A 23,190-nucleotide genomic window follows, 5' to 3' on the forward strand; every position below is an offset into this window, starting at 1 on the left:
ACACACAGCAGCAAGTTTTCGAAAATCGACATTGGTTGACCTGCCAACCCATTTTGAGCGCCTAAAAGTATACGTCGTCTGCAAAATATAATATGACGCAGTTAGGCTCAATATTACGAAATTCCTCATAAAACTGGTAGGCTCAATATTACTGAATTCCTCGCAAATATGGGTATTTTCTGAATAGCGCACAAAACAATTTTTTTTTTGTTTCGATTTTTTCGAAGCTGAATCGCTATTCACGTTTTTTTTTTTGTATCGGGTGTTTTTTTAACAGCTTGAGAACTTGAAATCATAATAAAAAACAGAAATATTGATGCAATGATTTTTTTTTATTATTATAATTTTTTTTTTAATATAATATACAGCATATGGCCGCTGCGGCTACGAGCTCGCTGCTACAATTTTCGTCTAGTTTCTCCAATTAATCTAATCGCATGGCGCCAATGCTGGCTTGAATATTGTAATAAATCTATAGTACGGTGTACTAGACAGGTTTAATTTACTGGGGCGGAGCCCTTGGACGGGAAAATCCCGCCGAATCATTCCGCTAACGTAGAGCAGGCTGCCATGAAAATGTTATAAATCAATTATTAAACGAGCTGTATGGCAAGTTGCGCCGTCTTAACGCGCAGTCAAATGCCATCCATGTTTAGCTGACAAATTTTTTGGTAAGAAAAATTCAGTCAGAATGGCTCGATAGCGCTCGCCACTCACCAAAACGGCAGCAGCTCCTTTCTCATTTCGAAAGAAATAAGCACCGACGATGCCGCCAGTGCTCTATGAACGCGCGAAAAATTTTATTTTTTCAAAGTAAATTTTGACAAACGATTTATGATAACTTGGCAAACCTTACTGAACAGAAATATCAATAGTTTGCTATTCTCAGCTGTCAAATCGATAGTTCTTATGCAGCTAAAAAAACACCCGTTACTAATAAAAATAAAAAATACGTTTCAAATAGTCTTGATTTAATAATCCAATATTAAATTTTATTAAAATAATCAAAGTGCGTTCGACGTGCGTGCACCCTCAGACTTTATTTGCAATGAAAAAATAATTTAAAATTTTTAACGAAATTCACACTTTTTGAAATAAATTAGTTTCTTTAATTTTAAGAAAATATATAATTGATCTAGTTTCATAATAATCTTATATTTAATAAAACTTTATTTAGAAAATCATTGCTCATTTTTTAGCTTTCATAGTTTTTTTATATTAATTTTTGTTTATAGTCTGCGTATGACGCTTAAATATTACTGTCCAACAAATTAGATTAGTAGGCCAACTATATGCTACTAAACTACGAAAACACTATGCTAACATGTCTACAAAATGGAATTATTATTTTTTTCGTTTAATTTTTATGATAACACCCGGTTTCTGCGGATTTTATAAAATCTCTCGCGTTTGATTTATTTTCTTATTTTCAAGTGGGTTGACATTTTCCCCTCTATCTGGGCGAATTAGGATCTGTGCGCTGCCTTTTTCATTTGTCTTAACTAATCTTACCCTCACTAATCAAGAAGTGGGTAATCGAAAATTGATGAATTACAGTGTTCACATAGTTCATTTCTTCAAGAATATATGCAAGTATGTTTTTGTTGTATGTAAGTATGTATGTATTTAGATGATTGCTTATTCAATAATTTTTTTCAATATTACATAGGGTTCACAGTAAATTAAAACGTTCATTGTTGTTGTCCACTTTTTATTCGATACATAGTATTGCATTCTGCGAGCAGGCATTATTATAAAATAAAACTATTGGCATATACAGTAAAGGACACAACTGCTCACAAATATAGGAGATGTGCATTCCCATGTTATTTCATTCACATAACAACAACGGCAAGGTAATATTTTTCTAAACACACTTAAACTTTGCTAAAACGTGTGAATATTTCACTATTCATCATAATTAAGAGAAAGCTGCTTGGTCCAATGAAACTAAGGTCAATTGAGTAGGATCAGATGGCGACATATGGAAATGAATTAATAAAGAAGTGGGTGTACAGCACCACAACATCCCAACGCTGAAATTTGGAAACGGGTCACTTATGGTTTGGGGATGCCTTCGCGGAAATGAGAATAATTCCAAGTCTACATACTTCAACGTGGCCAGGGAAATATTGAAACAAGCCCGTTTTTATGCCGGATAATAGCCGAAATATACAGTAAAAATAACAAAAAACGTGGTTTGTAGAGAATGGGATTAGACAACTCGAGTGTCTTTGAGCGATTTTTGCCGAAAGACCATTGATGACTATTCAATACAAATTTTTAAATTATGGGCGTGAGCCCTTTCGGCATGCCCAGGTATACTCCCAAACATTTTTATTTGTGTTTTGTTGATGGTGTATGGACTTATTGGAGGCTTGTAACACAGCTGATATTTTTCTCATGTCCGCCCGGCATTTATTTTGCATAGATAAGTGAAGGTGGATATTTAAATAAAAATAAAGCAGTTTCCTATAAATATTTTCCTTCACAACTTGGATATTGGCGGTAATTTACGATTGAATATAACAAAGAGAAGAAGTTTGTTGGTTAGAATGTTGTACTTTTGCCAAAGCTGCCATAATTTCACATCGAACGTGATACTTTAATTATCGTAATTTTAATCGTGCAACACAGCGAGTCTGAAAGAAACTCGAACAAGCTCTGTGCCAAAAAGGATCGAGGCAGTAGGAAAATATTGTGGCGGTCTTACAAAATATGAATGCGTCTGAGACTCAGCTCTTAAGACTTGTCCCTTGTGCACACTAGCCCACTTTTTTAATTTAGTTTTATTAATTAAATATGTTTGATTTTATTTATTGATTTTGCTAGTACACTCATAAACCTTTAGGTTAGGTTAGCCTGGTTGGCATTAAGCCACGCATAGACCTTTTGGTCCCTAGCGATACCAGATGGAGACCGTCAATACAACAACAAAATATTTGCACATAAACAGAAATTTCTGTATTTTCGTGAACAGTTTTGCCTCTTAACTTAATAAAATACTTTAAAAATGCTATGAAATGCCAAACATTCTGGTTGTATAGCAAAGATTTACGAGTTTATTATATTATCTATAGATGTATATAGAAAAAATGTACAAAATACAAAAATAGAGCAGAAAGGCATTTATATTTCTTTATACCTATTATCCTCGCCGTAAACTTAATATTTCGCAAATAAACTTTAAAAAGTAATGTGCGTGTGCCCATTGTTATGAATTATGCAAGTATTTATACATATGTATGTGGTAGACAAGATAATATTTAAAAGTTTATAAATTAAGAATGAAATTAAACATAGTTGTAACCGGCAATATGCGCATAAAACTAAAACATATAGTAAATATATATAGACCCTCTCAAAGCTGTCGAAATTATTGCTCCCATGGCAGCGATAAAAAGTGTTTCTTCCCTCATTTCGAAAATGGTGGTGTTTATTATGCTCTGAATCTCATCACTAAAAAATATGTTTAAAAGAGTATTTTCTATTCTTTACCGCAACGACAACTTTAAAATGCTTAGCACAAATAAGGCCAAAAAGCACTTAAAAAATGTAGTCACACTTGCTCAACTAATTTAAAATGTTCATATTAACGTTACATACTAAATAGTTTAATAAGAGATGGGTCACGAGAGGCGCACAGTCAGCATTCAGTATTCCACTATTCCACTATATACTATTTATATGCACTATATATGTTTATGTAGCAACGTAAAAGCAATTAATATCAGTGTATGTAAAATGCCTCAGAATCCCTACTGACAAAATAGCGTTTAAGTTACCCGCTGCTGCTTCAACCTCGGTCGACCTCCATTTGGTCAATTTTTACAAATGCCCATGCCAATAGTTGTCTTTACATTGTTAACGTTGCCATTACTGCCGATACTCCCAAAATTATTGTATTTTGTGGGACCGGCAGTCTTCAAGAGAATTATCTTCTGATTCATATTAGTGGTTGTATTGTGATGTTGCTGCATCAGTGCACTGTTAGCATGATTGATCAAATGTGACGCAGTATTCGTGACCGTGTGCAGAATATTGCTCTGGCTATTGCCATTTGTGGCAATTAAATTCACTCCTAGACCTGATGTGGTTAATTTTTTTGTTAGGCTCACTGCCGCGCCCCCTAAATGATGGATCGGAGCTGGTGTTATGGTAACGGTGCTGGGGGCAAGTGCATTCATAGCAGCCGTTTGTGTGGTGGCAGCTAACGAAGAAGCCGGTACGATCGTTGTCACGCCGTTTTCATGTTGTATTGTATTATTGTTGTAGATTGCACGAATAGATGGTGTTGCTGTTGCTGTCGCTGTCGCTGTCGTGTTAATGTGAGCTCCCAAAATGCTATTATTTGTACTACCCACCGATATTGTTGTAGGCTTGACTTGTGAAATTTTCAATGATTTTTTAGCTGAACCAACACGGCCACCAGTCTATAAAAATATTCAAATATATTAATCATTTCATTATTTAGTCTACAAAAGAGGTCGCTTTCATACCTTGTTTGCCGCCGATTGATGTTGGTAGTTCTGGTGCATTACACCGGAATTCGATGTTACCATTCGCGACATATTTTGCATATGTGGCGTTCTGGTTGCACTCTCATTGCATGCCAGCAACAAAGTCTGGTTTGGGCCCGTTGAGGAAAAGCCGGTTGACAGGCTTATGACCGGTTTCACATTACCAATATCCTCCCTCTAAATAGATAATTTCATTAATAAAATAATAAAAATGTAGAATCTTAAGGAATTCAAAAAAGGACGATGAATTCCAACTTACCAACGGACTTGCTGATTTCCGATCTAGCAGATTTTCATCGAAACCCGAATCGGAAGAATTGTCGCTAAACTTGGGTGCCACCGTGGATGATGAATTAGCCGCGGAGTTAGCGCATGCCGATGTTGGTGGCGACCCGGTTGGGTTGTATTGCTTGCACTTTTGCCCATTTATCGTTGGCTTCGTTAGTATGTACGATTTTGGCACACTGCGAATTACTGGTTTCAACTCCTGCAAATCACCACCTTTAATCCGCTCAACAGCCGCTGGTGAGACTCGTCCAATCCCTGGCGTGGTGGCACCTATTTTCTCCTGAGAATTCTTTAATATTTTTCCTGTCTTAATTTTATGTAAAAGTCTATTGCCACCAGTCATATTTGTTGTTGACAAAGGCGGGGAAATTGTTGTAACTTTGGCTGTAGAATGTCGCGGCATGTGCGCACTCACAGATGTGGCACTAGAAGGGGAAATGCTCGATATGGCAGATATGTTTGTAGTGTTAATTGCTAGTGGTAGTGGTAGTGGTGTGGAAACTAGAGTAGATGAGCTGTTTCCATTTGATATTTCAGATGGATGTGGTACGGTCGGTGTTGTACTTTTGGGGTTGGTGGTGTTAGTACTGTTTTTAATGATAACCGGAGCTGTTGTTATTGCTCCAAGAAACTCAGTCTTATTTGATGAATTTATTATGCTGTTATTGACAGCGAGATCCACTTGGGGGAAAGATTCAGACTGCCTTTTGAAAAACAAATGATGTTTCTTCAATACTGGAGTAGAATTCGTATTAATAACAGGCACCGGAGTGGGTAATGAAGTTTCGTAAATGCTATGCACTGATGTTGATGGCGCTGATGTTTGCTCTACCGTTGGCCTTGTAGCGTTGATTGCCCTTTGAAGTCTTATTGAAGACTGATTTTGTGTTTTCACATTATCTTTAATCTCAACAACTTGAGAACATTGGTGTTCTGAGCAGGCCTTAAAGTTTTCCGTATCGAATAATATTGTTCCAAACAATTTTGGGCATAAAAGAATTAAGCCACAGCAAGACTTACGCTCTTGCCACTCTGATTCATCGAAGAATTGGGCGTGATCATTGAAAAGCTTTAACGTAGACCGATTTCTCTTTGGTGGCATACTTTTTCGTCGCTTACTGCCTGTCTTTAAAGGGTCCTTCCGACAATGAATGCTGTTCGTCCTTTTGCGAGAGGCGCGAGTTTGGGTTTGAAATTGCACAGATGAGCTATTGCTATGTGGGTTACTTTCCCTGACTTCGCAAGTTTCTCCGACCTCAGCAACATCTTCATAATCGCTATCCATAGTTTCAAGTGTGTTGTGTATCGAATGTAGCTCTCCACCAGTAGCTATTTTATGTTTATTTTTTTTATAAATTTTAGAATATTTCTCCGCTAAAGCCGACTTGGAATTCTGTGTGCATCGACTTGTTAAATTGTTGCTTGTATTTTCTGCATCGTCCCGACTCTTCTTGTATTTCGATATGGACTTCGTTCCAGGGCCTGCCCGAGCGTCGACGACCTACCATATAATAATAGGGAAAAAACAAAAACAGGAAAAAAAATTTTTAATAAGTTCACATATGTATGTCTGTGTATGTATTTTAATAAAGTAATTGAATAAAACTTAGGTTAACCGGAGAAATACTTTAAATACAATTTTAATTAAACCGAAAATACGTAAGAATTTCAACTCACGTTTGTGAATTTGACAACTGAGTGACGTCAGTACAGAAAGTAAACAAACCTTATTGCGCAAATTTGTGCACGATTTATTATATTATTATTGGCTTTCTACTTTCGCCTCTTTCCTACTTTCCTCTTTTCGTTGGTTTATTTTCAGTACTTACGTCACGGCCCTGGGATGGCGCAACTTATAATAATCCATTATTCTTGATTTCAACTTACATGTCCCCAATGTCGAGTACTGCCCACCGGAAGACGCTTAAAACGCTTCACTAACAACACGCATGCATTACAAATCTCGCCGTGACGAGGATACTTTAGGTCGAAGCATTTCATGGAATCCTGCTCGTATTTGCGCGAATCAGTGAACCGCGAACTGCTGGACTTGGCACGACAAATACAACATCCTTCGGCCGAGCGATACACTCGGGGCTTGTGGAACGCAAACATCTCAAAGCGCCTCTGTTTTCTACTTTCAGTTTTTCTCTTTTCCGAACTTTTTTCTCTTTTTCAATGGAAATTATTTCCAATTCACTTGTCTGAAATTCGTTTCCAGACTCTTCAAACAAATGGAACGTACTTTTCAAAGTTAGTTTCCAAAAAAGTTTACGCTTCTTTTAACTTGCATTTTCCTGGCAGATTTTCCTAGATAAAATAAATACAATAATGAATTTTTTATTTCTAAAATCATCTAATATAATAAAAATATAATATAATATAGTTATTTATAATTATATTTCATTAATAATAAATAAATAAATAAAAATATATATATTATACAGATGATACATAAGCACGGGCTACTCAATGCAACACTTTTCGTATTTACATAACCGTGCCTATATTTTAACTACACAAATTGTATAACTTTTTAGTGGTAATATTGAATACTTGAAAGACAGTTGTATTTATACTTTGTTGAGGCTGAATGCATTATGGGGTTATATACAGTTATATTTTTCAAAAAATCGATTTTGTTTTTATTATATCGTTCGAAGTTACACGCAAATATATATGAAAAGGCGTTTCAGAGGGCTTGAAACTACAAGGCAAACTTTAAACGAGTTTTTCTCAAAATGCTGGGGTCGAATCGTGACAGTCGTTAACGAAACGACAATCGTTCGAACACAAATAACGTGAGTCGATAATCGAATGAACGAGTTGAGATCATAACAGTCGGAATAACAGTCATGTATCGTAATTGTAATTTTGTTTATCGATTATTTTTCTCATCTTCTTCGTTTTTTTAAGTCACAATAGAATTTGAAGTGTCAAAATAAACCGCAGAAAGTAACGAAAATATAAAAAGTTTAAATGGATCCGAGTATTTTCTTTTATTTAAGTTCCAGCGATGAAGAAAATAATGAAAGAGTTGTGCGAAAACAACTTCGAGACAAAAGCAATCCGCTAGCATTATCAAACAATGCGTAAGTACTTTATATATGACGAAAAATAGGTAATAAAATATCCTTCGCTTACAGGTTTATCAAAAGGTTTCGCTTAAGCAAAGAAGCATTTAATTATGTTTTAAATAACATAAATATAAATTGCCAAGACACAAAAGCTGTTCCGGCGGTGCTCCAACTGGCTGCGTGTCTCAGCCTACTCGCAAGTGGTGGCTATCAGCATGCAATAGGCAATGACTATTTGATAGGAATGTGCCAGAGCACTGTCTCGAAATTAACGGGCAATGTTTTGGAAGAAATTGAAGCCAAATTGTGTCCTAAACATATTAAATTTGAGCCAGATGATTCGAGGAGGTGCAAAGAGTGGTTTGTTGAGAACTATAAAATTCCAGGAGGTAAATTCAATCCATGTTTTAGCTGTGAAAAATTTATTTAATGTTCGTTTTTTAATAATAGTGGTTGGATGCATTGATGGCACCCACATTGGACTACAAAAGCCCACGGTCAACGAGCATATGTATTTCAACAGGAAGGGTTTTCATAGCATAAATGCGATGTTGGTGAGTTTTTTAAAAAAGAGATGGAATGTTACTTTAAGGTTGTTTCTGTTAGATTTGCGACCACACTACGAAAATTCTCGCAATAAACTGCCAATATGGGGGTGCAGCCCACGACTCATTCATATGGAAGCATTCAAACGAACGAATGGTTATGGAACATCGTTTTTTGCACAATAGGAGTGACAATGCCTGGCTGCTAGGTATGTGTTATACATATATAATTACAATTGATTTAGATTGTGCTAAATTACGTGTTGTTTGTTTTTAATAGGGGACTCTGGATATCCACTTGAGCCGTGGTGCATAACACCGTACAGAAATCCATCGGACGGATCAGGTGAAGCAAGGTTCAATGAAATTCATTCCAAGGCACGGTGCATCATTGAACGAACTAATGGTGTACTGAAAGGTCGGTGGAGAATCCTAGAGTACAACAAAAGAGGAAGATATGATCCTATAAAATTGGCTAGGTTTGCGAATGTGTGTGCAGCGCTTCACAACATTTGTATACAATATAATGTGAGCTTTACAGCAACAAATTCAGAGAGTCAAACCGCATCTGACATAGTGTCTGAAGAAGGCCAGTATACTAGAATCGGCCAAACAATCAGAGATCAAATTAAAATGTCGTTGATGAACTCGACATAAAATAAAATAAAATAACTCGAAACACTAATCGATACTTATTCAAAATCAATTTCATTTATTGCTTTTTTTTACTCCATTTAAAAACGCAAAATTTAGTTAATTTAAACTTGAACAAAACTTCAGGTATAGTTATTTAAAAAGAACTGAAATAAATATTCAAATGCATATATACATATTTCCAAAAACTTAAATAAAACTTCAAATATATATATACATAAAACTTAAGTACAACCTAGAATATATACATATTTACAAAGAGGATTTGACATAGTGTCTGAAGAAGGCCAGTATACTAGAATCGGCCAAACAATCAGAGATCAAATTAAAATGTCGTTGATGAACTCGACATAAAATAAAATAAAATAACTCGAAACACTAATCGATACTTATTCAAAATCAATTTCATTTATTGCTTTTTTTTACTCCATTTAAAAACGCAAAATTTAGTTAATTTAAACTTGAACAAAACTTCAGGTATAGTTATTTAAAAAGAACTGAAATAAATATTCAAATGCATATATACATATTTACAAAAACTTAAATAAAACTTCAAATATATATATACATAAAACTTAAGTACAACCTAGAATATATACATATTTACAAAGAGGATTTTAATTCAGGAGGGACACTATTTTTTTTCTTTTTCATTGACCTTCAATTGGTTTAATTCAATACTCTTGATTTTTAAATCAATTTCTTTTACAGCTATTATAGCTCGGTGCTTCTCCTCCTTCATCGCCAAAATCCTGCTAGAGACAGCTAGCTGTCGTTCACTTATTTCAAGCTGCCTCTCGTCAATCTCTAGTTGCCTCTCCTTAATTTGAAGCAGCCTATCTATTTTCTGCCCCATAGCTTTATGGTGATCTGCTGTCAATTTAATATTTTCTTCCAGCAGCGAAGCTTTATTTGTTGTTCTTCTTCGTGGAGTTGGAACGACTAGACGAGAAGGCGTACAGGAAGCAGGGCTGTTGGAGGAGGAACGACTTGGAACACTCCTAATTGAATGGTTCCAATTACGTCCACTGCTCCTGCTTGAGGCCGAAGCACTTGATGCTGGTCTTGAAGCAACTGCGACTGGTGCAGGTTGTGAACTACCGTATGTTTGCACCATGCGGTTTCCTGAAACAGATGCTTCAAGACCAGCAGCTTCAACTATTAGCTCCTCAGCTGGAGTTAAAGCCCTCTGCTGGTAAGGTCCTCCGCCTGTCTGCCTTTTTGAACTTTTGTTGAAGGACAACTTTCTTTTCGCATTATACTTCTGATCTGCGTACACCTAGAACGAAACTAATAAGTTTCATTTTGATAACATGATTATAATATATGTACTAACTTTTTTTCCACAACTTCGCATTTTTTATTGGCGGTCCTTCCGCATTTAACTGCTTGCTGAGCTCTTCCCAAAGTCGGTTGGCAGTCGACCTTCCTTGTGCACAATTCGGCAAGGAATTTTTGGCCAAATCTGTGTGCTCACTCATGAAATGAGCCATTATATCCTTCTGCTTGCTGTTTAATTTATTACAGTTTGTCCTGAAATTATAAAACTTCATTTAAAGTTACACAATTTACATATATTTTAGTTATTCTTACATTTTTCGTTAGTGCTTTGAAATTCTGCGCAATTACGTTTATAAATAACCGATCGAATGACAATTCGAACGAACGAGTTATTCGATTACGTTTGTCATCATACCGAATAACGATAGCGATGACACGTTCACGATAGTTATAATCCGATTTGCGTTCTTTTACGTGACGAATTGCTCGTTCACGACTGTTACGATTCGACCCCTGTTTTCAAAGTCAGTGACCAACATTACTCGAAAACAGCTAAACCGATTAGTCTCAAATTTTAACTCAAGCTTCTTAAATACATATATTTTTTAGAAATTAATCGAAGATTTTTTCTCACCGATAAATATTTTTTTTTTTTATAAACAATTTAAAGTCGAAATTTTGGTCAAAAATCGATTTTTTTTTTTTTAGAAACCGCCATTTTGTAAAAAAAATGTATTTTGCTTAATACTTCGATTAATTTCTCGATTTAACATTACTTTAACGAAATCTGTTTGGTTTTCTAATTTCAAAGAACCCAGTTTTGTGATATAGTGGTCACCGCAAAACGAGTGTTTTGATAGAAGCTCCTGGAGATCAGCTGTAGCTCCTTTTATAAAGCCTCATGCAATAATTTGCACCATGAAAGGTAAGACCGCACTAAACAGCGCGGCGTCTCGTCAACAATATTTCGAGATCAAATCTCACACTAGAGCAGCAGAAACAAGGAGTGCCTTTCACCCTTGCTTTTCAACTCCTACATCTCGAAGCTTACTCAACAACCAGAGAGAGTTGCCCTCATTTCATATGAAGACGATTGTTCGATTGCTTGCCTTTGGTTTCAAAATGAATGACTATCTCTCCAGCTTTTCCCGCTTCTTCGCTCCAAGGAATTTCCTACTTCCCCTACTAAATCCAAACTACAGCTAAAAATCGAAGTCAACAACCCTAATTGCTATTAAAGTCCAAAACCGCATCAAGGTAGGTTGTCAAATCGCTAGCCAATAACACTTGGAACGAGCGCATTTGGTCGCTTAGCACAGTGGATACGCAGTGAAGAAAGATCCAAACTTGACAAGCTATCATTAACCAATGCAGAGCTTTCAAAATTACTACTAAAACCGTCTTGCTCTTGCCGTATGAAAACAGATGGGCTAGCATTGAACCCAAAGCTCAAAGAGTTTCGGAAAATGCGTTCGGTACTTTAAGCCAGAAATTTAGAATTTATTACGCCATCCTTATAATTTGTGTGTTGCATAATCTCTTACGGAATGTGTGAGTACTTGAAAATAATTCGCCTTAAAACAGTGTTAATGGCTGTGCAAACAGGTGCAGGGTAGTATAATAACGTACGATATGAGAAAACGATATGCGGAAAGGCACTCAAACAGCCGAGGTACAGAAAATAAACATTGTTATCGTGCAAAGTGAACAAAACTCAAATTAACGGCAATTTATACCATTTTGAAACGCATACATGTTTCTAAAATTATATTTGTTAATCTAATTTTTGTGATAGCACCTGAAGTTCTGAAGACGAACTAATGCTATCTATAGTAACAGCACTTTTCGATGAAGAAAACAAAAGATATGATAGTATAAACACATTCAACGACATAGTGACAGAAAAATTTCTTTGTCTGCAAATGTCTTAAAGTGAGCTTCTTAAATATTTTCAAGCGGCAGCGATATAGCAAACATTATGTAAACACATACTTATATCTTCGTTTTAACTAGCAAAGTTCTAAATATACAAAATGAATGAGTTTACGAAATAAATTTGAGAAGAAAAATGGTAAATTTTGTCGTAAAATTTATAAGGAATTTTTTTTTAAATAAAATATGTGTTAGATCTGTAGCACTAAATTTCAACTCTGCTTATACCAGTAGTACCGCTTCTGTTTGAGTGCTCTCATGTACCGCCATAGTTTGCTACCGAATATCGTACCTAACCTGTATATCGTGATGCCCGTTTGCGCAGGTCTCAATGAATATTTGTTAAAATGTGTAGTGAGTGTCGCGTCGGGCGAATGATTACAAGTACAAAAGAGAAAAGTTACATGTATTTTGTTTCTGTTTTGTTTGGTACACAAGAGTGAAAGTCGGCTGATGAAAATAGGCAAATTACTTTAACCCTTAACGGCCGAAAGGCCCCGCTACGGGGACATAGTACTTATGCAATACAAAACGTAAGGCCTCAATGCGGGGACATGAAAATAATTCTGTTTTCACTTCATTTATTTATCATCGCTGTAGTTTCTTTAGCAAACATTCCAACTTTGTAAATCCCTGGTTTGTTGATCATATAATGTACAAATGTCACTAATGTACAAATGTTCTTGACACCACCATAAGAAGATTAGCCTTGATTAACAAGTGCTTTCGCATTATTTCCCTCTTCACAAACAAGTAATTTCTCTTCCTTTGTTTATTTATTCGCAGCACTGACATCAAGGCGAATTTGGAAAGCGCAATTTTGTATTCCATCTCGAACCGACCAAAATCAAGGCATATCAATTCTTCTTCAATTCGCCTTTACTTTAGAAATGCCAGCGCGTGAATCTAATTGTATCTATTTGTCATTCATTCCATTCCTCTATTCTCTTTCCATTCCATTTTCTAATTTAAAAAATATGGTCGTTGCTCGAATGCCATCACTTTGTTTATACGCCTAAAATGTTTAAGCGCGAGAGAATAATCGCAAAACATATGGCAACACTTGTTTTCTCCCCCATTTATATTTATTCTTGTTTCCAACTTTATGAGGTGCGGAACTCGTTGTCTCTTTCTCTCTTTTGCCAAGCCATGACATCAAAAAATTGGCAATGACGTTTTTGTTGTTTGCTAGTAAATTAAAGCATTCAAATACACCTACAAAATACGGCCCCTTGTACAACCTTACAATATTTCTACTTTGCATTGAACCAGCCGGGAACCAGAAAATTTTATAATACACACATACGTAAGTATATATTTCTTCCTACGCTTTTATTTTTTGTTCAACCAGCTAAAACTAATTTGTCCAAATTTTACTTTTGAATATTCAGAATAATTAATTCGTTTCCGATTCCTCGATTTTTTATAAATTAGTACATCGTTCACACATTTTCTCAAAATAGTTTCCTTCTACATACATACATATACTACTATGTAGATTCAATCATTCCCAGACTATGGTAGATCACTCACGGTGGTTGTTATATTCTCTTGTTGCTTTCTGTTTCGCGGTATATACACACACCAACGGTCATTAAATTGTGTATTTAGTGTAATTTTGCTCTTTTGTTGCCTGACTTTTTGTAACCGTCAGTGCTGAAGTTAAGACGTTTAATTTTAGTTACAATGCAATAACAACGCCTAATGCGAGATGTTAATAATAAAAAATTAGCCAATAAAACGGTGCAATGCAGGATTGACACGTTAGGTTTACCGCTGAGAAAGGAAAAAAAGCTAGTTTTAATATAATACATAATCAAGTAGATATTAACGACCGAAAAACACGACTGAGGCGACGTAAATGTAGAAAATTACAACACAGCAAACATACAATACAGCTTTGGTCATCTAATTGAAACACGGAAATATAATCTCAAAAGTAGGTTCAAATGACATCGCGAATTCTCAAGAAAAACTTGTTCAAGTTGTAGTACATACATATGCACACCCGGTTAAGAACAAATATAGTTTTCTTTTATTTGGCATACTTGACCATAGATCTACCAATAACGTACATATGTACAATAAGCGAAAGTCGAACATTTTTCAGTTCAATGCAAAAACACACATTTTCTACGTACCAAATTATTTAATTACATATTGTTTATTAACTGTAATTAACGTCTTTGCTTTGAAAAGTCTTTATACTTTTAGGGTATTACCACAAATTTCACTTAACAATAAAAACTAATATTTTTCAAGCCAGCACTGAAATTTATGCCTATAAAACTCCAAGCACAAATATAAACTGAGTCTGCTAGCTAATCTGCCTCTATACACAAGTCTACCTTCTGCTTCGGCACGTCCGTATGTCCAGCCACTCGCCACTCGCTACTCGCTATTCGCCATTTTACTACCTCTGTCTCACACTGTTGTGAGTTGATGAAATATGAAATACACAAAATTTGAAAACTGAACAAAGAGGAATGTGTGACTGGAAAGCAAGAAAAAGAATAAAAGAAATGTGAGTATACACTTACCCACACACGTGCAAGCATACTACATACCTCTACGCGACCCAGGTAAGTGCATGCAAACATCCGTAAGCAGAGTAAAAAGGAAAACAAAAATTAATCGGCTATACACTTCCATACATACGTGCATATGTATGTATAGACAAAACAATGAAAACTCGAAGTAAAACAAAAATTATATATTAGCGAAGTCGTAAGAAAACTGACAATTTTGCCATTCTTGTATTTGTGATGAGGATGGTTGCATATTTAAATTAAGGTGTTTTTTTTATTTGAATTACACCCGAAATACTATATACTTATAGCAGTGTATAAGGTTACTTATATAGTGAGTTGGCATCATTGTCAATGCAAGTGAAAACATGCGCGGCTAAAACTCAATTTTATGTATCGCATACAAATAATAAAGGTAAAATTAAATACGACTCGTAAGAATCGTGAGAGAAGAAACCTAAACAAGTATACTATACTCATGCTCTTCTCATATACATTTTTATCTTCTGCCTTTTTACACTATTCGCATTTTCCTTTATCAAACTCGTTATGTTCGCGCTTTTCACTTATTGGCCAAGGCAAATGAAGAGCTACGAATGCACAGTAAAGCAAATAGCAAACACCCCATTTACACACGGAGACATCTGGAATGGAGACACTGGAAATTATCTTTTCATGTCTCATTCGCGGACACACGGGCAAAATTGTTTTCGGCGACATTTTGACATTTAATACTTTAGCATCGTCTGGTTCGGATGTATTCTAGCACGCGCTTACATGTAAAGCAGAGAGCGTTCGACAACAGTTTCTTAAATATATGAATGAAAAATGCAAACTGGTTAAATAATAAATAATTTGTTGTTTTTTTTATTGAAATATATTTATAAATTCTTATACTTGAATAAAAAAAATTAAATTAAAAATACTTCATATGTAAATAATTAACTTAAAATTAAACTAAGTATCTAGAAATGCAGGGAAAAATTAGAATTCAACATAAACATGCCCGATAATATATTTTAAATTATACCTACTTTACTAGCAAAAATAATCGTGCATTTCCCAAGCAGTGTTCGGATGTTTGTCATCTTTGTTATCTTCCGTTTGCTTGAAAACCAACACATAACTCAGAACCTTCTCCCACAAAGTAAGAAAACAAATGAAGCAACTGTCAAAAATTGCTTTAAGATTGGAAATACGAATAAGAAGAGCAAAGCGTGTCGCCAGTACAGGAGACAAATTCCCTTCCCTCTTCCGCGGCCGTCCTTCACCCTCGAACAAAATGTTTCCCTTCCAGAGGAGACATCGTGTAACACCCCATTTACACGATGTCTCCACTGGAAGGGAAACACTGGAAATTCTCTTTTCATGTCTCATTCGCGGGCACACGGGCAGAAATGTTTTCGGCGACATTTTGACATTTAATACTTTAGCATCGTCTGATTCGGATGTATTCTAGCACGCGCTTACATGTAAAGCAGAGAGCGCGTTCGACAACAGTTTCTTAAATATATGAATGAAAATGGGCACAACGATACACACAGGAGAGGAACTGATAAGCAGCTGTTCAGTGAAGTAGCGAAAAAATGGAAAATAATAAACATAACAAAAACACAACAGTAAAAAATATGCACCGCAAAATCACAATGTAACACGATCATCATTCTTACCTCAAAGTAAGGCCGTGATTATGTTGATTAAAATTTGTTCTATAAAACTGAAATATAGTTTGAGCATTGTTTTTCTTTTCTATTGACAACACTTATGGAAATACGCATACATACCAGAGAACGTATATTTATAGAGAAGCTTCAGTCCACGTATCAACGTTCTCTGTATGTACTAGTCATAAAATACGGTAAAAATGGATAACGAAATATATGTACATCATTACACGCATGATAAACGAATATGAGAAATTGGCATAATGACATAACATTATTGAAACATTATCGGGGTTTAAAACCCGTAGACGCGCTAGATCACGATATTTACTTTGCTGTCTTTTATTTATGATGCAATCTTCACAAATTTTTTTGTATGGCAATACCACAACCTGCGTCGGTCGGCCTGACAGATTGTGTTCGCAGTGAGAGTCGGTGAACTGTTTCTCTTAGTGTTCGGTGCAACTATTGCATGGTGTTCTCCAAACAAAATTTCAGCATAACCACGGCCCAATACAAACGCAATAGGCATAGAATTCCGAATACACCAATACGTTTGTGTGTACGTGACGGCAAAGTCGTACCAAAACTCTACTCGTCGTTTGCCATTCACAACTTTACCGCGTTCAACCGCCGTTTAAAATCCAGCTCTGGGCGCTCAAGGATGATGGACATCTATGCACGCACACATACACACAAATCCACATGTCCAAAGAGCATTTCTATAGCACGATTTCTTGTAACATAGGAAACTTGCACAAAAGCCTTGCAATCGATGAAGGTTTCGTTGCGAAAAGTGAACAAAAGCGAAGCTTGCGATGACGCAAAAACAAGATATGCTTTTGGCCATAGTTATGCTGAAATTTTGTTTGGCCAACAATTGCAATTGTTGTTGCACCGAACATGAAGAGAAAGAGAGTTCGACGACACAGCGAAAAGAATTTGTCCGGCCAAACAGACGTAAAATGTGATGTTGCCATACTTTATTATTAAACCAAAACGCAATTAAATAAACATTATGGTCTAGCGTTTTACGGATTTTCTTATAAAACCTCTGTGATCTTCTGGCCAATTTATTAAATTTTTTGTACATTCGTTTACCGTGCGTAGATAGTAAATATACGTACTTGAATTAGTATTGCCAATAGAAAAAAAAGACAATTATATAACTAGATTTCAGCTTACCAGAATGCAACTCTGCAACAAACTCAGTATAACCACCCCACAACAAAGCAGAGACATTTCGTGTTCGCCGAACAATAATAGCATAACCATGGCCTTAGTAGTTATTCTCCGAAACGCGTTATCAATTTTCTCTTTTGGCCGTACATATGCTTGTTTTCCCTTCTATGTTTATTACGCGGGTATCACCTTAACATTTATTTTCTTTGCCTATTTATTTAAGCGGCAACTTTCGAAGAATTTCATAGTATATATGTAGCTAGTTGACACTTATTTTGTGTTCAGTGGCTTATGATTTTCTTGCCATCTCAAATATGCACACCATTCATAATTCTTACATTTTCCGAATAAGATACATAGTACGTAGTATGTATGTCTGTTTGTATATACGATTAATAGTAAATTATACGCGATTCGGTATTTTAATGTGCTTTTGTTACATTGCATCCGCATACACAAATATGTGCACTACAACGTATTAAGAAGTATATTAATATATAAGGTTTGGGTAACTTTATTTTATTTAAAAATATTATTTGACTCCATTCCAAATAGGAAATATTTCAAAAACAATGCCCCTCTGGGTATAACTTTTGTGATATCTATTATATACACACATACTTACATACACATGTATATAAAACATCCACAATCCCATTGAAGTGACAGTCCTTGGCAGTATATAAATTTGGGACGTTTCAGTAATGTAGCCTCAACTGTTGTGGAAACCGACTATTGATTAGTCGATAACACAGTTTGTTGATATTCATGTTCTCTTTTCACTTTTCATCCTTTTAAGCTGCCCACCATTAACGTTCTCTGCTACCCATATACTCCCAACCCTGCATTTTGTTTTCATTACGCCATGCACACTCGCTTGGCTTTGATATTTGCTATTCTTTGCGCACTTCATTCCGTTACACTTCTGCCGGAGAACGTTAACATATTGTAATAAAGAAAATGTATTCAGTGCTGTCACCTTTTGATTCCAGAAAGCATCAAAACTTGGAAAAAAACGTTTTACCAAACTAAAAGCTACTTCAAGCAATATTTTCACTTTTTATAACCGAGATAGTAAACAGTTTACATCACCCCGTATTTTATAATTGTCGCAACAATTGTATCTTTTTAATCCGTTTTTTATCTGAAGAAATGCATTTACTGAATTTTGCTTTTAAAGTATTCACATTTTCAAAATATATACATATATATGGTAATCACGCACCAACCCATTCATCGGGTACGGCGGCCGAAATAGACCAACATATTTTGAAGTACACCCGGTGTATATCCTTCTATTAAATTAATATTTCGGCTCAGGCTCGAAATATTTCAAATAATTTATTGTTTTGAACTATGAGAAATTCATGTACACTGCATTTTGTCTCAGAAAAAAAATCACTAGGCCTTAAACCATTTTGTGGCGTTTTAATTCTCAAAAAGCACCAAATATAGCGTTTAAAGCACTAAATTGGCAACTATGAATGATATAACACCCATTCTCTCCAATGCTAGTATAATAAACGTTCTCTGCTTTTACTCGTTTCCCTTTCTAATGCCGCTTTTCGCTCTCGTTTTTGTTGATATTTCGCGGTGCCTTTTTGCATTAGCTTTTGATATCATTTGTACACATTCCGCTCTACCGTAATTAGTTCTGCTTACTTTTGTTTTGTCATTCCCCCATTCATTTTTATCACTTCGTTATACATTATAAGAATCGTGCCATTCTCTACAACAGAAATGCAAAAACTGTACTTTGCGATGCTTTGATTGAGTATTGCGCGCAACGCGAGGTGAAACAAACACTGAGCTTTGCAGCAATGTATAGTTCGTTTGAGTTCGTTTGTTGGGGGTTGGCCGATTGTGTTTTGTTGTGATATTATTGTTGTTAGCCGTTAGCCTCGGCAATTTACGCACATATCCAGAGAACATTCTCTGCATATCAGACAAGTGGAATAAGAGAAGAAAAAATGCAGATATGTCAAGTGCAAGACTAAACGTAGTTGGAGGTGTTGGTATAGCACCTCGAAAGAACATGGCTTTATATGAGCACAAAACTATGAGCATGTAGTCACTCTATGTTCAGACCATTTCTTGCTAACTAATTTTAATATAGTAGCAGTGGTCTCAGGAAGGACAGCAACTAATGTGATTTGTAATGAAAACTTATGATATCTTTTTCAATGTACACTTGTCAATAAAGGATACAAATACACATTTCCACTTTAACTTCTTAAGTATATCAGTAAACCACACCTGTCCGCCCTGTAGAAGATATTTCATTATTTCTTCACACTGAACGATCATTGTTCTGTGAGATTGCCACCTTTAAAATGCAATTTAAAATACTTTTAAACATAAATTACAAGAGCGCATGAATAATAGCAATATGTTCATCGAGCTGGAGCATCTGCAAAGGGTAGTTTATCTATCTAGGGTTAAGAATAGGAGGGCCGTCAAGACGCATTAAGTTTCGCTGTGACATTTCGTATGTATATACATATTGAATGTACATTTAAGTTTTTTAAAAATGTAACTTAAATACAAAATTTTACAGATTTTCTTAGAAAAAAAATAATACACGAAATAGTTGTGAAAAACTCCATGTTAGTACACATAAACATATGTATATAATCATATATACATATATATATATACTAGCAAACCCGGCCCCCTTCGCTGGGCACACTAAAATAGAATAGATATGGTTTAGAACAGAAAATATATGGTTTTCATATTATTTATTTCTTTATTCTTTATTCAAGCGCTTTGGCATAAACAATATTTTTTGTTTTTCTATTTATTTTTGAGTAAATATAAAATATAAATTGAAAATCAGGCAAAAAGAAGATTGTTTTTAAATTTCAAATCAACGCATATGAATAAACAATCGTCTTTTTTCCTGATCATCCATGAATTTTTCGTTTCAATTTATATGTTTTATTAAGCATTGGAGCTTTTTTAACCATTATCCATTTATATTTTTCAAAAAAAAAAAAAAAAAACGAAAAAAATTGTTTTTTCCACGAACACATAATTTCATTCGGATTTCACATTAAATTCTGAAATTTCGTAAGAAATTATTCACTGTTCCAAAATCCACTCCAAAAAAATTCACAAACAATTTTTACATGTTGCACTTACGTTTTTTCCTTATGGCATCCAAATCAGAAAGAAATATTGACACATTGTAACTCACACTGTCAATTTGATAGTTCAGTTCCGCCCCAAGCGTTAAAAAAGTAAGCGACATTATGGCTGGCTCAAAAGAACGCTGTACCCGTTGCCACTGCTCCGAATTACAACCAAACTTTACGAAACCCATTTTCAATACTTACTTAACAATGTGCATAAGTTTGGTTTAATTCGGTGCAAAGACACGGCGGGTCCACGTTTTGGCATATATTTCGAGATATTTCATCAATAGGTATGAAAATTACCCCGTATCAAAGCACTTATCAACAGCTTTCATTTGATACCCATATTGTACATACACAACCAAAGGTTACCCGGGTCCACGTTTTGACCTATATCTCGAGACCCCAGTCACGTAGCGGCATGAAAAATACTCTGTACTAAGGCATTCACCAACAGCTTCAATTTGATATCCATATTGTACAAACACATTCTAGGGTCCACGTTTTGGTCTCTATCTCGAGACCCTAGTCACGGAGCGGCACGAAAAATACTCTGAACTAAAGCATTCACCAACAGCTTCCATTTGATACCCATATTGTACATACACATCCGAAGGTTACCCGGGTCCACGTTTTGACCTATATCTCGAGCCCTATCCACCAATAGGTATCCAAACTATACGGAAACCATCTTCAATACCTTCTTAACAATGTGTGTAAGTTTGGTTTAATTCGGTGCAGACACGGCCGGTTAGCGAACACACACAAAAAGTTGACTTTATTTTATATATAAGATTTTTTTCAGTTTGTGTCCGAAAAATCCAAATATCTTACGGAACCCTATTTTTTTCCAAAATAAAATGTAATCCATGTTACTGTTGGATAATGTATTCGTTACAAACAAACAAACAAAGTTTTCCTCTTTATAATATTAGTATAGATATATGTATATGCATGTATTTGTTTGAAATATAATCAAAACTAAAAAATGTGTGAGTGCAAAACGAAACTTGTATTGAGTATAAACAACAAAATACAAGCTCAACAAACGAGTCAGTTGGCAGGAAGCATACACCACAACGTATAACTAAAAAAGTTCGTAAGTTGCTTCATCGGCAACTAGTATTGATCCAATAAAAATAATATGCAACTGAATAAAAAAGTATGCCGAAATTCGTATTTAAATACATATACATACATACATATGTATGTATGCACATTTGGGAATGTCATATTAACATCTACTGATACATATACTAAAACTATACTGAGAGCCGGCTCTTAGAAGCAAATAATGGAGCCGTCAAATAATAATGCACACAATGAAAACGGAGAACTGTTGACTGGTAGTTTAAAGGCATCAAAATAAAAAACAAATCACGTTTGTATGTATGCGCGTTGAGAACGCAACCAACTAGTTGGTACATACGCAAATAAAAAGCTGTGCTGTCGTCCCGTATTCTCCCACTGTTTTCGTAAAATGGACGAATGTCAGTTTATTAAAAGTCTGCATATTTGTTGAATTAAATGTTCATGAGGCTTGCATTTTTGTAGTTTCAAAAAGGAATCAAACTACAGCTAATCTAATAAAAGTAGTCAGTAACGAAACCTTGATCAACGTTTGTATACGAAAGAAGTGAAATACAAATCAGTAAATATTAATATATGTATCTATGTATGTCGTGCATACACACATCTACAACTAAGCATAACAATAAAGATTTCTAAAAGTAGAGAAGTTTATGTTCCCTGAGAAATACGAAGAATAACACATACATACTTACCTAGAAAATAATGCGTATACATGTTTGGGTCGCCAACATCGCCTCACCAAATTATTTTTTTTTTATTGTAGATATGAATTATGGCCGGGCTTTAATACCGTAAGGCTATGATAAACACAACTTAAAAACGTTTGTGCAGTGTATTATTGTATTCTTCATAAATTTCAACACGACATTCAAATTTGCAATAAAATATAAATTCAGCTGTAACACAAAAATTGGATCCTTTTCCTACTTGGACTTTATGTTTATGTTATGTTTTAAATGCCGTAATTTTTCGGTTTATTTAATTCACTCACTGTCAATAAAACATTGAAAATTCACTTTTCGTCACTAAAATTTAAAAATTACATTCACAAATTTCACGCGCGTTAAAGAATAGAAACTATTCACGTTGAAATTCAGTATGGAAATAATTTTAAAAATGCCTGCGCACGCAAATGTACTCTTCTACCAAGAATGTCATTCTTTCTTCACGATAGTGATGGGCGAGTCCGAGATGTTTTAGACGATTGTATCGATTGTTCAAACATATCAATTGGCCTCTGGCGACGCTCCAGCATGCTTGTCCAGCAGGCTTATATGTGTGCGTGTCGGG

At 35.2% G+C, this 23,190-nt stretch overlaps 2 protein-coding genes across 3 annotated transcripts; one reads left to right on the top strand and one right to left on the bottom strand.

Moving 5' to 3' along the window:
- Nucleotides 1-1,598: 1,598 nt before the first annotated feature.
- On the bottom strand, nt 1,599-23,056 carry LOC128856937 (mucin-5AC). 2 transcript variants are annotated; one of them, XM_054092392.1, is made up of 5 exons: nt 22,593-23,056; nt 6,696-7,118; nt 4,780-6,309; nt 4,500-4,697; nt 1,599-4,433 (listed from the first exon to the last, which is right to left on the bottom strand). In XM_054092392.1, exons 2-5 carry the CDS (start codon nt 6,921-6,923, stop codon nt 3,822-3,824), a joined length of 2,568 nt encoding a protein of 855 aa, XP_053948367.1. In that variant the 5' UTR covers nt 6,924-7,118; nt 22,593-23,056; the 3' UTR covers nt 1,599-3,821. The 2 variants fall into 2 exon arrangements, with proteins under 2 accessions (XP_053948367.1, XP_053948366.1); XM_054092391.1 differs by lacking the exon at nt 22,593-23,056 and adding an exon at nt 14,439-14,618.
- LOC128856941 (putative nuclease HARBI1) lies at nt 7,586-9,087 on the top strand. The gene is made up of 4 exons (XM_054092401.1): nt 7,586-8,274; nt 8,336-8,439; nt 8,492-8,639; nt 8,711-9,087. The coding sequence occupies exons 1-4, from the start codon at nt 8,130-8,132 to the stop codon at nt 9,085-9,087; spliced, it is 774 nt and encodes a 257-aa protein (XP_053948376.1). The 5' UTR covers nt 7,586-8,129.
- Nucleotides 23,057-23,190: the final 134 nt, after the last annotated feature.

The sequence above is a fragment of the Anastrepha ludens genome, chromosome 3, assembly GCF_028408465.1.
Source record: "Anastrepha ludens isolate Willacy chromosome 3, idAnaLude1.1, whole genome shotgun sequence".
Classification (NCBI taxonomy): Eukaryota; Metazoa; Arthropoda; class Insecta; order Diptera; family Tephritidae; genus Anastrepha; species Anastrepha ludens.